General features: G+C 43.2%; 1 protein-coding gene across 1 annotated transcript in view; it reads right to left on the bottom strand.

Annotated features, from left to right (window-relative positions):
- Window positions 1-17,502, bottom strand: part of LOC117600970 (homeobox protein aristaless) — a 62,334-nt gene extending 44,832 nt beyond the window's left edge. Inside the window, exon 1 of the mRNA XM_034317107.2 lies at window positions 15,845-17,502. Within this exon, the coding sequence (XP_034172998.1) occupies window positions 15,845-16,001 (157 nt within the window). The 5' untranslated portion in view covers window positions 16,002-17,502. The remainder of the gene's footprint in view (window positions 1-15,844) is intronic.
- Between the last annotated feature and the right edge of the window lie 17 nt (window positions 17,503-17,519).

Here is a 17,519-nt window from a genome sequence, read left to right as displayed (position 1 = left end):
CGTTAATCGAATCGTTTTTCGGCACGAAAAAAGGCTATCAACCGTTCCGTTGCGTTATTGGATTACAATTATAATATTCGTCACCGAATTATCGATCAAGGACAGACTTTTCAACGTTAACATCGCCATTCGAACAGCAATTTTCGTCGAGTCTCATTAAAAGAGCCTCCTGATCCCCCATCGAGGCGACGAAGCGATAAATCTTGTTCGATGTTTAATCGATCTTCCCTAAAAAGGTGCCGATGGGTTTGAAAAAGGTAAAGAAAAGACCGGGTTGGATAATAGCGTGAATTTTTGGTGCGAGTTACCAGAGCTTGATGGCTGTTTCCTCAGAGATAGGTGTCCCTTGATCTCGTGTAGACGAAGCCGATCATTGTTGAAAGAAGACCGGGGTCTTTCATGGACGAGGAGGAACAAAAGTGAAGACATTAACGCGACCAGTGACGTTGATTCGACACGCCGACAAAACACTTCGGTATATAGAATGTGTTGAGAAGAAAGCGTGACGCCCAGGCCTATTTATTTTTCTCTCTTCTTTATTCTTCGCTGCAGGAATGTTTCGATCTCGCGGGCCAACGTATCGAGAAGATTATTACGAGTCTTAAAATTCGTGCAGAAGTTCAATTTTCTTGAAAAGTTAACAAATTTCTCCAATTAACCGACCGACGACAGCTCGCAACATCCACTTTCCTTTCATCTTCTTTGCACCCTCGCCGTTCGTTTGAAATCGAAGAAAATTGTGAACAGGAATATTTGCGAATAAAGGCGAAGCAGAATGAAATCGTGTAACAAACTATTTAACGACGGCTTCTTTAGAAAATCGTTGATCGAAACGAGGCATCCGATTCGCGTTGATGCGCAGGTTAACGGATTGTTAATGACAGACAGTATATTCGTCGATACGTTCGAGAAAACATATGGCTCGCGTTCACGGCGCTGGCGACCATTAGAGGAAAGGTAATAATATTTAATTGCATTTTACGACATCCCTGTTTTGCTGTTAATTGTAATTGCCATCGAAGATGGCCGCGCGGGTTAGCATACAGTGTTGCCACGATAAGCTGATCTTCGTTGCACTGTCACGCGAAATGGCGATGCCTTATCCGTCTTTTACTCCTTCCCTTTTTTCCCTCGTTCGTTCATATTTTTTTTCGCGAGCAACAACGTTAAACACGTACGCCCGTAAACGTCAACCGGCATGATTTTACACCGTACACGTGAAATCTCCTCTTTGTACCGCAACGTTGCGCTAATCAAGTCACCCCGCTATAAATTAGCCACACGTCCACGCGATTTTACAGCGCGCGCAGATCTTAACCGCGACTTTTTCAACGTTCGATGCTATTGCATCTTCCAAACCCGCTTATATCCGTGCTTGTGCTTCATCGCGCAAGCAATATCGCATAAACTCGCTGAATTATCCGCGTTTGGATAGTTAAGTGCACGAGCGCTAGCGAGAAAGTTGGTACTGCGGATCCCTCTGTCGGCGAGTGGGAGAAGTACCACTCGGTTTCGACCGATAGGTTTTTAGTTGCGATCCAGATTGAATATCTAGCTAGTCAAGAGAGTGAACACGGTGACTCAGTCGAGTGGCTTTCACTTCACGAGGAAAGGCCGCATTTGTGGAAACATAGTGACTCACGTGAAAACGCGTAGTCATTCGTCGAGAGGTTCGGTTTTCGCGTGAGTAACATTAGTCCCGTGAAACGATCGATGGTTACGCCAATGGTTGCTCGCGTGCGTTCGCCCTCTCTGCTCGAGCCACGCCAATGTGATATATGCTAATTGCAATTACACCGCGTGTACGCTATCGCCGACTGCTCGGTGCTCGTTGCTCGGTGTTCGGTGCTTGGTGCACCGCGTGACGGGCCACGGAGTTCCGCCAACTTTACGCTAACTTACTAAACTCAAATTTAACGGGATCTCATTTGCCTCCACTTGTTCGACCGCCCTCTGCACCCGGTTTATACCCCGAACCAACCGACCAGCCACGAATTGAATTATACCGCCTTTCCGAGACACGTTATCTTCGCGTGGTCGCCACGATTCTTCCGTGATTCTACTTTTACTCCATTCGAGGCTAACTCGAAAGGATCGAGAACGCTTTTTCGAACGATTGAAATCGATTTATCACGCGAGAATTCGATTCGGATGAAACGCGAAAAACGAACGAGAATCCAACCTTTTAGATTTTACCACTCGCCGACGGTTTATCTCTGATCTTAGACGAGCCGACGATCGACCACGATGAAGATGTTAAGATGATCACGCGAAATCTTCGACGACACGGGCTTTTGTATAAAACAATTCGTAATTGCTGTAACCGGGACGATTAAATTTATTCGCTCGCTGCCAGTCATTACCGGGTCCCGGTATCGTGCGCAACCATCGACATTTTTACGCGAGACTTTCGTGACACGGTCGCATTAGAAAAACACACAATGGGATCGTACCAAGCGGCATTATATTCGCGTTAAATGAAATGAAATAAAGCACGCGACCCGATTAGCCCAGATACGGAAGCTGCTTTGATTTACCTTCGCCGATAGCGTTTAGCGAATTGACTTCCGTGAAAAGCTTCGCTTTCTGTCCAAAGTCAACTTGACTAACGATATTACAGGAACTGATAATTATCGTGCACGATATTTCCTCGTATCGGCGCATTTACTTCGGTAATTCATAAATGGCGGTGCAATTAGAAAAAAGGTACCGGTAAATTAACTTTCAGTGTTTCTTCCTTTGTATTAAGAAATCTGAATGTCGTCGAGCTAAGATCGAACCGTTCCACGCAATTAGCTAAGATGTTCGCAAGGAAGGTATCGAATGCGATAGATTGGATTAACGTAACGAGCAAAGTCGCTGATCGCGCCTTGATAATAGCCACTAGGAGGTTATTATAAACCCGCCTTAAGGAAATAGGCCACCTTGAATGACCGCAATTCATATGTAAGTTTGTGATTTTTTTCCTAAAAAATGGTAAACGCAATGGAAATTCTGTTTGAAATAGTTTGTTTTACACCTTTTTTATCCGATCTGTAATCGGCGTTGCGCGGATCTCAATAACTATCGGTCCAATTTACTGAAAATTTTGAGAAAATCTTCTTTATGTATTAATCTATAGAAGTACATACGGATTTTCCAATAAGTTGAATAGTTTTTTTCTTATAGCCATTTTCCTTCAAAATTTCTCGGTTGAAAATTAAACTTTCTTTCAAATGCTCGCCATTTTTACAAAAATGCGTATTTTGAAATTTCTATATGTACTTCTGCAGTTTTTAGTATGCAGATAATGACAGTCTATAGTTTATTGTTCTAGGTCAAATAATATTCGAGATCCCCGCAACGCCTAAGTCCAACATGTAATAAAAATATAAAAAAAGAAATTGCTTTTTACTCTTGAACACGTATAAAACAAATCAAACAGAATTTCCATTGCGTTTACCATTTTTTAGAAAAAAAAATCACAAACTTACGTATGAATTTCGGCCGTTCAAGGTGGCCTACTCTCTTAATACGTGGATTTTAGCAAATTTCATAAGACTTTTGAATAGTGATCCACTCAATATTCATACGGTTACAAATCAAACCGTTAAGTTCGAGAACGTCACCGCGGGACATGTTTATTCGATTTTAACGATGCATTAACAACTCTATGCACATTGGAAATTTCAATTTCCAGACTTTTTAAACAACGCGGCTCAATTCAGCGGAATTGATAAACACGCGCGCTTAATAAATTCCGACAAATTTGACACGGTTTATCGTGTCAAGGCGTGCGCCCTTCTTTTTCATTCCATAGAAACAGAGTTAATCGAGTGGACGAGTTTTCAACCGGTCACAGTATACGATCGATCCATTTTTCATCGATTTTAGGCACCGCTGTCGCTCCTTTTATGCCTCTACGAAGCTCGTTGCCTCGTGTCCCGAGCAGTTTAATTAACTCGTTCTCCCGGAGAAAATAGATACGAAAGCGTTCGACTTATATTGGCCGCTGAAGCGATCCCGTGTAATAAACTTAACTGAAAAAGAAGCGATTAACGAGTCTGGATCATAAATACATTAGTATTTACGCGATGATTCGGGAAATATGGTCGAGTCCCGCTGGAAAAGAGAACAAATACGACCGCTTGAAAAAGGGACAGAAAGAAAATCACCGCTCATTCCGTCGTACAATATGTGAATTATATATGCACTCGTAAAACTTGTAATATTTTTCCTAATTGCTCGTCGTTCCTCCCTTGGATCGCGCGTTTCGTAATTATCAGCCGGGCTGCGGTAATTAGGCGACACTTTGATTTTCCTGGGTACGTTTCTATTTACACTCCCTCGTACGTGCATTTACAAGATGTTTCAAGATAAGTGTCTCATGAAACAACACTTAAACTGTTGATTTGATACAAAAAAATATTTTTTAAAATAGCAAACAATTTTCTGCTTTCGATAAAGAATCTAACGGTGCACAAATTTCACTTTTACATTATTTTTTAACCCCTTGATATACAATGTCGTTTGGGAGACGTCATTTATTTCATGTGCCACTGTAGACTTTGACGTCTTGCAAATGTTTCATACTTTACAGAACTACTAATTTATTATTTTCTAATGTTACTTAATTATTGTCCATAAACACGTTAACTGCCGCAGTGAAAATGGGCACTTCTTACGAGACGTATTAAAGCTCTAATTATTAAGAATAGGGATAATTAATTTTCAAATTTCAGATGTCAAGCTTTTAATTTGGTAGCTTACATTATTAGTATAATAACAATACTATTGAAAATAATATTTTTCTATCGTTTTCTTTTAATTATTGGAGTGCGTGTAATTTACGATGCCGGTCACCGGTGACCCCCATAGCATTCAACTATTATATATCAACCTGATTAAATGTTATATAGCAATGCAAATTTTAAAATCAAATCTTCTGTTTCTAAGCTCGCACATAACTGTTCAATTGAGCCAAATTAAATAGTATTTTTCGGATGCATCAAATTCCGTTTTATTCGAATGTCAAGGGGTTAATTGTCTCGTTTCGAATAACAAAGAGATCTCGTATCGTGAAGCACCATGTATACCCACACACGCATGACTCGTACGCATCGTGCTCCACCCATTCACTGAGTTACCACATTTTATCTACGCCTTTCGTTAATCGAAACGCCGGGTACTTTATGGCCTTTTACTTTATCTGTAGCTTCGGGGAAACACGTGTAACCGTGGCTGCAGCTCGCTTTTACGATACCATGCCACTGTTCACGGTTAAACTCGTATAACGCGTCGTCGTCTCTTTAATCATAACGAAAATACTGCTCTATTCCGTGATTATTAGACCGTTAGAATAAGCAAATGAATAAGCTGCTTACATCGTAGAATCTTTATTGCCAGTCGTTACGTATATCAAATGAATTTTCCAAGAGGAATGCTTACTCGTTCCACTCATTGTTTCAACTTTTTACTTGGTCTAAAACGTTCGTGTTTTTCCATTTCCTTTTCATCTCCTTTTCTACTCGTTTCCAATCGTGGCCTGTTTTTCATTGCGCAGTCAGAAAGAGAGAATCTGACCCGAATACGAGAAAATTCGCGTGGCAAGTATGGAGCGGTGGCAATCGCGATAATTATCGTGCCGATCGGAAAGAAAAAGTAGCGAGTTCGGTCCGCGACGCGGCGTCTGCGGTCCGGGATCGAACGGTATGCGAGCTCGTAACGCGTAAGAATGGAATTCTGAAATATTTATTCGATCCCCGACCGATCGGTCGTGTAATTGCTCGTAATTGATCGGTTCGATCGGTTTCTCGTTGCTTCTCGGTCGTATCGTTCGTTAAACCCGAAATTGTGAACAGCGTGTCACGTATCCGGGGCCGAGAAAAAAGCAGGCGTTTCGCGTTGCTACCGAATAAAGTTCTCATTTTTACCGAACCGTGTGGCCGAACCGATTTATCGACGCTGAAGTCGAATGAAATTCGAACGATCCTCGAGCAATTATCGAGCAAATATTATCCTTTCCCTTTAATACTTTGTAATAATTCAAATTTATCATATATCCACGTGAATTTTCGATCGATCATTTTTCAATGACCACCCAAACACTCGTTAACAGCATGATTGGTCTCGAAACGCATAAAACGAGCTGTAAAAATTGTCTAGCCTTTCTTTCGTTAAATGCATGAAATACGCGCGAGGAACTAATGAAACGTTCCGAAGCCCGGACGATAATTAAGCGTTTTAATGGAGGATACGGAGTTACTCGAGTATTCGGGTAATAACATAGACTAATCAACGAGAGATGCATCTCTCTGGCTGTTCCCAGTTATTGATAATTAGTTTGCGTTTGTCTTGTTTGCGTGTACCCTTGTATCTATCCTGGTACAGGTAACGCTTATTCGTAGGATTTTTCAGAACCTACCATTTTCCTGTAACAAGAATCTTTCCAAATTGAAAAGTCTTTACCATTTTGCGCTCCGCGTCTTCCGGGATACTTTAGCGAAACCATAGGTGAACGAACTGAAACAACGCGGAGAATGTCGAGTTGAAAACAACGGCAAATGTTGTTTCACCATTTCTTCCCGGTCCATCGATGCAAAATTAATCATGCAAGCTAAGTTCTGAGAATCCATTAAGCACCGTGGCAGGGACACAACCGTATTAACCGGCTTCCACGATATCGTCATTAGGAATCTTAATATACGGGCCAAAGAACCGGGGTGATCCATGATTCTCGTCAACCGCGATTGTCCGCTAAAATAAGTATAAATCAAACCTTTCGTCCAGCGGCCAAAGTGCCGTAATGGCCTGGCGAGCGATTCGCGCAGGTAAACGACCCCGTCGTTTGTTTTACAATGCGTTCGCTTCTCGCATTTGATTAACATCTCAGAGATATCGTCGGCTACTCTTCGACAGTCAATCAGGATGATTACTTAATCCTGAATTTCACTTCGCTGTATAACTTTGTTAGGTATTCAAAAATGTTCATCGTTCCCTATTGGTTATCTATTAATTTAGTATCTCGACGAATAACGCGCCGAGCTGACCGAGAGAATCGGGCTCGAATTTAAGCGAACCGTGTTTCGCTTAATCCGATACACAGGATTCCGTAGTCGCGAAGAGAAATCGAAGCTCGTTTTATCTGGTAGGCTGTCGGTGAGTCGTCTAGACAGTCGACAGAAAAATTCTTCAAGGAAATGCTCGCGTTCGGGTCGATTTACGAGCAGCGCCAACTTTTAGTGGACCATCGCGTAAGTGGACCTTCGAAAGGTCTAATCGTAAGTGCCTCTTCATTGCTGGTGCGTGCACCCGTCCAGCAGATAGCGGAATACCTTGGTAGAAGAAAAAAGAAAAAAGAAAAAAAAAACAGGAAAGGGAAAGGGAAAGAAAGGAAAGGGTGGCTGCTCTTAACCGATCAGGACCGTACTAGCTAATGGCTTCGCCAGGCCACGTGACTTTTCAACGTTTTAACGCGGGTATATCGGTGATCGCGAGCTGACAAACATACTTTTGTTCGATGATCCATCGAATTTTAAGCATCCCTTTGATAGGAGAAAGGACTCGTAGCTGGTGATAAGTAGATTGAATTGCTTGGCGATTCGTCAGCAGAGGGATCCGTGTTATCGGGGCTCGAATAGCGGGACAGCTTCGTGGTGGGCCAGCTATCTTAACCGAATTTATGGAAAACACTTTGCTCGCTGGCCACTGTCGCCAGGAATGCTTGTCCTGTGCCACCGACGAACGATCGGCATTCCAAGTATCCTCTCCGACCCTTAGCCCCCTACGCGTCCGAATCGACGATCGTGTTAAACTCGTGTTTCTTAATGGATTCTAAATCCCAGACTCTGCAGATGAATCTGGAGACGGAGAGAACGATTTCCAAGTCACCCGTGCGTCGCCGACCTTCCGGACGAATTCTTGGTATTAACAGGGGTGCATGCCACGAATAGTATCTCGAAACAGAGAGAATAATTTCTAAATCACGGAAAGTTGTCAAGGAAAAGTCGTTCACCGGAAAACACCTGGTTACCGGCGCCTCGCGTCTCCTTCCTCCCCATCGAAATAATTTCATTCTTGAGCGATCGTTCGTCCAAGGCGAACCCTTTTCTGGCCCATTGTTTGTCGCGTTGGCTGACGGGGAAACGGCCGGTCGTGGAAGGACGCCGCGATGAATGCTTCGTTCGTGGCGCGGAACTAATGACGAGCACGACGGTGACGAGCAACGGCAAAGAACTGTTAGCCGAGAACACAGATTGGCAGAGCGACCAAGAGAACCGGAGATCGTATAAAACGAGTGGCAACGTCTTGCTACGCTGCCTTCCGACCGGACAACAACACCTGCAACGTTTCTCTATTCTATGCGATTAACCATTTAGCTACGTGTGCCGTATACAGGCTGTCTCAAAACAAATGCACACCGTGCAAGTTTTCTTCTCTTATTGTGTGGAGAAATTGAGAGGGGATAAGTTTCCGAATGGCCTCACCAAAATTGAGAACTCAGGTTCGGTATATAATCTAAATTGACGACAAGAAACCGATTAAAGTTGGTTTCAGAGCTGGATGTCTTATCGTTTTTGAGATATCGTGGTAAGAAATTTTTGTACAATATTGGGTCTACGCATGCGCTATTCAATACTGCGCATGCGCCATTCGATACTGCGCATACACGGAATCTAATCTAACCTAACCTACGATATCTCGAAAACGGTAAGACATCCAGCTCTGGAACTAACTTTAATTGGTTTCTTGTAATTAATCTAAGTTATATACCGAACCTGAGTTCTCAATTTTGAAGGGACTATTCGAAAACACAACCATTGAAAAGTCCTTTATACCACTTTGCGATCCAGGGCTTCATTTTCAAAGTAGTCTCAACCACCTCGAAGGTTATACATTCACGCCCTCCGTTAAGTATACTGTTACTTCCCGAAGACGTAGCTGAAGGGTTAATTTTTGATTAAAATCACCGAAGCTCGTTCGAAATGATCGCGTCAAGAGTCTGAGCGTTTCATGCGCAATCAGATACCGGATGAATTAACCAAGCACTCGGACAACATGTGTCAGCAACATTGTTCGTACGTTATCGTGATCGCGGTAACGACCACTTTGCCTTCTTAAGACCATAAATTAGTCCATTTCTTTAGCTCAATTTATCTACGCGGTAAAGCGAGTCTAATGGGTTGACGAGTCGAAGAAGTTGTCGCCCAGGCACTGAGTACGCTTCGAGCAAGATCCTCCTAGAACTTTTTCACTTTAACAAAGGAGAAAAGAAAATTTCGTTGTAAAAGCTGTCGAAAAAAATGCAAACATTGCCGTTCGACCGGATGAGAGGAGATTGAATCGAAGGAAAGAAACGATTCAAAGGAGCCACGAGCGCATCCGATATTTCAGTGGCAAAACAGGTGAAAGAAGCGTAATCTCTTCGGGTTGCCGAAGCGTGTCGGCGTACAGCAAAAAGATCTTGCCAGAAAATCGATCGGCACACGCTTTCCGCGGGCTTCTTTATCGCGATGACTGTGACAGTAAAAATAGGCCTCCCTTGAAAAGACGGCATTGATCCTCTAATCCGATGCTTTAATTTGCTCTTCGAATTACTAAGTTAAACAAGCGGCTTGGTTAAGGACATCAGGGATTAATTTTTCAATGTAATGCTGTAACACGGATGGTCTTACAAGAAACATTAATTCTCATAGCCATGATAAAAACAGGTAATGTTTAATTAGAAACGCGCGACGCATAATCGACGGTTGCAGTATCGTGAAAGGTAATATCATATTTCGAAAACGACACTTTTCGTGGTATCTTTACAGAGGATCGCGTCGTTCTACGGATATTTTTAGACCGTCTGTAATTACGGGTGTAATTTCACCGGTCATTAAGGCACGCACCTGCCGATAATCTAAGCAATCTCGTCCCACAACGAGATCTGATAAGAATATTGCTGTAACTTGTATTATATGCTTTCATTGTAGCAACTTGGTGCGGGCAATGTCGACTCGCAGCTAGGTATCAAGAGTAAGCTGTTTAATTCCTTGTCGTATTTCATTAAGGCAGATATCGTAATTTATTATTTCCGCGCGTGACGCTAAGTTATGCAAAATACATAGAAAAATAAACTAACTAGTATCTCGAGCAATTTTACGGAGCCTTCGAGAATCATTTATCGTATATCTAAAAATATTCTGTTAATTGAAGCAATAACAAGTAACGTTGTTTTCTATTCCTGACCTATTCTTTCACGAGACTTTAACATTAATGTGACAGAACTGATAATGCAATAGGAAGACTTTTCATTTAAAGGAAAATTAGGATTTGCCTTCTTTTTAATTTTCTTCCTTTTTCTTCTGTGCCGATGCATTCTGCGAGCCGGAGAACAAGCTAACGAGGTGAACACTACGTTTGATATTTTCTCGGGAACCGCCTTGGGTCTCGTTTTATTGAGTCGTATATCAAAACTGGGGTGGTTGAAAAAGCGAGGAGATGGAAAGCGCGGGCGTTTCTGAGTCTCGGTTGACGAGATTCCTTCGTCTCGATCGAATTTAACGTGATCGCTCGTTGCATTTCGAATTTGCCGAAAGAGCGCGAGAGAAATTGGAGCGATTCGCAAGAGGATCCTATTGTTTAATTGGCGTTAGCCCGGGGACACGTTATCCCTCGAATGCAAGCGATAGATTGAAACGTTTAGAAGGCCGGGTTGAAGGAGAAACGAGTACGGTTCCTGTACACGTTCGCCTCTGCGTGTGGGTTTTCTATAGCCGTGGCCCACATTCCAATAAATAACGAAACAAAGGAGCTGGATATCTAACCCTGGGCCCATCTGGTTTCGACCTGCCGCCATATTTACATCCGATAACGAGCCGCCGGCAGATATTTACATTTTTAATAGCATAAACCCACAGAGCTGACGGGGCCCTTTCGAATAATATTTTCCCTTCGCTCTCAGCCGACCGTCGCCATCGTGAACCGACCCCGCCGTGGACGCCATTTATTAGCCCTAATTGATCGAAAAGGGGTTGCATACACCGTACCACCTTTCCTCGTCTTTCTTTTCTCTTCTCCCATACGCATACATGCGTAAACACATTGAGAAGAATCGTTTTCATTGGAGAAAAGAAGAAGAGGATAATCGGTCGGATCGAGGGGTGAAATCGTACCCTCTCGTTTACCGCACGACACATGACGCCGGTGTTCGGGGAACAATTAACCCCGTCGGGTTAACAGGTGATCCTTATAAATCGAAAAAAAATTGTGTACAGTAACGAAGCAAGCGGCTAAGAGAATCCTCGTGGGATCGGGGACGTTGCAAATGGCACCGTCCTAGGTTCGTCGATAATAACGGCAACGCATCGCGAAGCAAAACGGTTACCGCGTATTCTTGCGTGACGCGTTATTAGCCGATTGGCTCATTAATCGCTCCGTCGGTTCGAGACAGCCCTCTTCCGAATCCTCTCACCCCTCCCGAACCGACCGCCACTCTTTGAGCATCCATTTCGATAGCGGGTAATTGCTAATCGCTAATTGCAAGCTCAAACACTCCATCCAATTAACCCTCCCGCCAACTACGACTCCGACGCCCTTGTTTCGCTAGCTACGTTTCACTCGCAACCGGTCCCTTCATCCCCCCTGTTTCACTCTCGATTTCAGCCAGCGTTCGACCTAAACTTGCCCTCCTTCCTCGTAAATTACCGACTTTTCCATTACGTACCTCGTCCTTCTGTTCGTTTCGATTCTTCTTTTTAAATAGTATAAAATCGATCGGACTGTTATTATGCCATATTGGGTATCGAAGATACGAGATTATTTAATTCATGGTAAATTAAAAAATTTTTCAAATACCGCGGACCAGTTATGGTTCGCGCGGCGCGTTACGTCCTAAGCGGGCGTCGAAGTCTCCGCAGCCTCGGAATTGGCTCGCTCAAAGGAAAAACTCTCTTCGTTCAAATGAAACGACGCCATTAATTCCGAGCACAGGCGGATGCTGCGCTCACGAAGGGATTAATTGAACGAGTTGGTCTGTGAACGCGAACCTGAACGCTATGTTCATCCATTCTCCGAACGTGGCCCATTAAAGCGCATTACTCGGCTAATACTCGATTGTAAAATAGAACGAACAGAAAAAGAATACACGGAGGAGGGAGGAGCTTATCCATCTTACTCGATAGTAAAACGGTACGAGCAAAAAGAAATAGGAATTTACAGTCTGTAATGCAAGAACGTGTATGCCGCATGTCGAAAGAAAATTACACGATGGTAATAATTTTTGCATACGTATAACTTTGCAAAAATGCCGTTTGATAAAAATCGTATAATTTACTCTTAAAGAAGTCACAAGGATATACCTGTTTTTACCCATTCCCCGTTAATCAACATAAACGAAATCGACTGTTGAAAATTAGCTGAAAATGGTGGCCGGCCACGCGTCGAAAAATCACGACGATCAAACTGGAGAGTCGGAGAGGAGGCACGAATTTCTCGGAAAACGATAGGGTAAAACTGGCCCTGGGTGAAATATGCTCGAGGCTCGCGAGCGAGATAAAGCTCTGCTAATTGGTGGTCGAGGACGAGTGGCGAGCGCCTACACTAGCATCGGTTCGCGAGTCGCGTAATTCCGGCTAATTTATTTGATTGCACCAGCATGCCCGACTCTGCTTCGCCGTAATAAGACTTGCCCTCGCCCCTTTTACGCTCCTTCTCCTCCTCTTCATTCTCCTTCTCCTCTTCTGCTCGGCCTCCTGCCAGCGGCACTACGAAAAAGAAATCGACGAATTCGTCTCCGCCCCCTTCGACTTTTCTTCCCCTTTCGTCAATCGTACGATTTCTAATCGTTCTCAGTTTCATTATTATTATTATTATTATTTTCGTCAAAGAGTATCATGGCCTCGTTAATTCTACGAAAGTTTGGTATATTTACTGGTTCACGGTGGTCGATGGAAGCGGAGATTCTCGAGGCGTAGCGTGGTAACAGCCCTTAACGAGGCGCAACGGAGAAAGGTTAGGGAGCACCGTGTCTACGCACGCGAACGTCTGTGTAGGTCTGTTAGGTACAGTGTAAGGACTCTTAATAACAATGTCGTTTAGGAGGTTAGTTAGTTAGCGAGGATCGCGGATGCTCGTCGGCTAATAAAACACAATTAGCAGGGGTTCTACCGAGCCGACCAATCACCGGGTTCCACGCTCCTCTATCGTGTACGCACGCGTAAAACTGCACCACCGGTTATTTATGGCTTTGGCGGCGCGCGAGTTATTCAGAGAAGGGCATTCCTTGCTTTTCGCAATCAACTCGCCCGTTGTTAACACTCGCCACCGTAGTTGTCGTACCCGACACCGGAAGCTTTCCATCTCCCTATCCTCCGCGACATTTTAAACCTCGGCAAATAGGGAAGTGGTTGGAAATTAACGGCTGCTTTGTCAAGACTTTCAGGGTAATCTATGAACGAGCATCCATCGCCATTTCTTTTTGGAGGGTGGTCGAATTAGACGATAGAAACCACCCTCCATCTGACGACCCTTCTTCGTTCAAGCCAATAGACATACTATTTACTCCCTTTCGTGCCGCGATGCGTCTCATTGGAGAGAATTTACCCTTCGATTCGACTGCTCTGGAGTAAACATGACGAATTCTTCAAGATGTAAATACATTAGTGGAATTAATTCAAATTATTTAATATATATTCATTTATATTTTATGTTCTAATCATTGTTTTCTAATTTTAAAGCGACGCTTATATAAAAAATCAGGAAAAAGACTATTTACAGTCATACTTTTAATATACAATAAAAATTACAATTTTAACACGTCAAAGGAGGTAGAAAAAATTAATTTCATCCTGTGATTGGCTATTTCACATCATGCGACGTTTCGTGCTGCCAGGCGCGAAAACGAAAATAACAGCACAGTTTAGATTTTTTTAAATTAAAATTTTCAAACATTTACAAACCAAATCATGTGAAAATATTAAGTATGAACATTATAGATCACAATAAAAATATTACGGTATCAATTTAGCTTAGCAGAAATATGAAATAAAGAATATTTTTATTCAAAGTGTCCAGAATTAATTTCACCAGTGTACACAGGTACTTATGAGGAATGTTCACTTATTGTTAATAATAAGATATACTTGGAGTTTAAACACTGGTAATTTTATTTTTCGAACATGCTCGCAACTAAGTACGTAAAAAGTAAAGAACGAAAACAAAACAAAGAGCAGATAAGGCAAGGCAGTATGTTACAGATAACGAGCTCGTAATTCCCGAACGATTAGCTAGTACTTTGTTAGTAAAATTATTTTACCATCGCTTTGGTAATTGCGTGTCTTCCTTGAGGTTTCCGATTATTTATGCGGTTCCGTTCGGTTCGGTCGAATCGAACAGAATCGAGCCGAGTGAGATTAGTACGTAGTGGATTAGCACCGATCGGTCAGATAGAACCGAAGGTGATCACGCGTATCAATATGCAGAAGGGACGAGCCCGCGTACGTAATTTGTTAATCACCGTGCTATTTTGTTAATTACCCGATAACGAGGTGATACGCTATGCCCGCAGAATGAGATTCCGTTATCGTTCTAGCTCGTTTCGGTTTATCGCCGCCGGCTAAATGGTAATTTGCTATTTATTTTCCGAGAGGAAAGTTTAGTAACGCGAGTTATCGTCGACGGTTGCTCGCCTATTTTGCATATCGACCAACTAATATACAATAGAAACTCGGCCGGGTCGCGTTCCAGGTTTCTGCGATCGTCGCGAAATGCAGAATACTAGAGCTTGTAGCGAAGTTAGGGATGATTATAGCTTTTGAATTTAGTATGGAGAGGATCGAGGACCGCGAACCCGTTGCGAGGATCGCGCAAAGAAAGGCTGCTCGTTTCGCGTTACGTTTAATTGGCAGGATCGGGAACGGGTATTAATTTAGCTTCGATACGTGTCGGCAATAACGACATTGATACACTTTTTGCCGGATCCACGGAGGGGGGCCAGGGAACTAATTTCAACTTAATCGTCGTCTTATCGCAATTTACCGAGCATAAGTGAGCCTTAATTGACTCGATTGCTCTACAAGGACTGGTTGTTCCTTGCCGAAGCAGCCGTGCACAAAAGGCACACGATCGCAAAAAAGTTTGCTCGAACTGGCGTTTCTCGATCGTGGAATGTCGGAACAGGGGCTCGATCTGTTCGTGGAAATCGCGATCGCACGGATCGATTTTTGATGATCTTTCTGATCCGGATCGTCCCGAAAGAGAATCGTTCGGTAACGTTTTATTGTCGTTGATGATAGTGGGACCGATTCAATGATACACTTATTAACACGTTCATTACTATCCTCCTCTAATTGATAATGCAAAAAAATATTGATCCCATTCCGATAAAGGTTAACTCGTTTTAAGAGATCTAGCTAATTAATTACGCTATTCACGATTCTACATAATGATTACTTGTCTCTTTGCAAATGTACTTAATCGTTATCACGTTGATCGATACGATTAATTATATTTGATGAATTATATCCAATTGTTGGCTGCTATCAGTACATATCTTATTTTTGATAAATTACGCGATGTAATTAAATGTTCCCTGCGATTAATACATGTGTCACGTGTTTTGATACGCCTGAAATCATTTAGAAATATATATTTAAACGAGTCGATATAAAAGTATTAGTTCGAAAGCGTGTATGATAGCGAACAGGTATCATCGATGGTATCAAGCAGGATCATTGAACCGCGATAAGAAACTTTGGGAATTTTTACTGTCAATGATTACTTTCAATAAATTCGGGTAACTGTATACAATTTAAAATTCCAAATTGAAACTCTTCGCGGAAATAAAGTAGATTGATGAATGATTACTGATGAATGATAAACTCACTTTGAGTTCTGTCAGTATCCTCGACCCCGGTCACCGGAAGTTCCGCCTCCTCGACGTCAACCAGGCTCCTGATGCTGAAGACACTCTTGGCAACCCTGGTTTTTTGAAGATCACCCACTCCGTCCGTCGCTCTTCTCGGCGTCGTACTAAGATCCATAGTTTAATCGAGCCAGAAACGGATCGAAACGAAAGTAGACGAAGAAACCAGAGTAGGAAAAACGCGCGTTTTCTCACAGTACCCACTCGAATCGCACCATCCTCTTCATCTTTCGCATCGCGTAGCGCGTAATCAACCAATTGTCCACGAATAATTTGTACCGTTTCTTCATCAACGGTTTAATTTTCAAGCCAAGTCCAACGCGACACGGAATATCGCTCGTTTTCGTGTTCGAAAACGCGTCGTCGAGTTTCTCTGAGGGAACCAAAGTTCGAGTAGCATTTGCCGCACGATCGATACAGTTTCTCGATCTATACCACCACCTGCGACCGATATCTCGGCACGATATTCCCTTATCTGCCGGTCTTTTCAATGAAACTGGCTGTTGTTGTCTCGTTGCCGCGTCACACCGGAAACCCGATGTTTATCCGCGAAATTTTCTCAAGTAACTTTTAATTAAGTCGCGGATCGACTGGTATCGATCGATCAACGCGATTCGTTCGATCGATTCGCTTGTCCGACTGGCTAGTCGATGTCCTTTCACGGATCTACCGGACGATGCTCGCGCGTTATCGTTATCAGCGGCACGTATCATCGCAAACTGAACGAATGCGAGGTTTATACTCGTCTGATCGACTAACACCGATCGATACACTCGTCTACGTATCGACCTGTGTCGCGTTACTTGGAAATATCAATGAACTTGTGTTCGAGCCGCGGATAATCCTTCGATGACGGTTTTTCTATTGTTTACTTGCCGAGGTTACTTCACCAGGAATTTACCGGCGTAACGTTGATTCCGTGTCATTGATCAGTCGTTTCTTGCTCTTAGGATCGTTGCAGTGTCTTTGATAAGAGTAATTCGATCGAGTTTCTATCTTAATTCAGGGTTAACGGACTGGCAAAGGTCAGTTATTCAAGATTCTTCACTCGATCGCAGCATCTTCGATTCCTACGATTGATACATAGTTTCTTAGAAAATCAACAGTGGTTACCTGCCACATTTTAATTTATCATCCTTGTTCACTCAATTATTGCAATCTTCCATTCCAATTGCTGACAGTTCACTTAAACGTCACTTTTCATGGTTTACCGATCGGTACGGTTGTTCGAGTGATACGGCACTGTTCACACGATTGCGATTAATCTGCCGACGATTGAGTGGAACAGGTGAGAAAAGCGGTACGCGACGACAAGTAGAGAGACGAGAAGCGGACAGCAGCGAGCACACGCGTATCGCGAACTCCTGTTCGGCAATGTTCGCGTTCGAGTTCCCTCCACCTGGAGGAGATCGTGTGGCAAGGTGGGTAACACCTGGTAGAGGGGAAGGTGAAACATCGAGAGACCGCCTTCCTCGAACAAAATGGAGTTTTCTCGAGCTTACAACTCCGCCTATCGCGGTCCACCCACGTCGTTTCCACCGCTTCTATCCGCGCCGTGGAGAGCGTGGATTCCGCGCGATCGGCAGGCTTGTTCGAACGAGAATCCTCGGACCTGCAGCTGAGATCGCTGCGTTTG

Source organism: Osmia lignaria, chromosome 16 (assembly GCF_051020975.1).
Source record: "Osmia lignaria lignaria isolate PbOS001 chromosome 16, iyOsmLign1, whole genome shotgun sequence".
In the NCBI taxonomy this organism is placed as follows: Eukaryota; Metazoa; Arthropoda; class Insecta; order Hymenoptera; family Megachilidae; genus Osmia; species Osmia lignaria.
The sequence above is the reverse complement of the archived record's forward strand: the minus strand, read 5'-3'. Positions and strand labels throughout refer to the sequence as shown.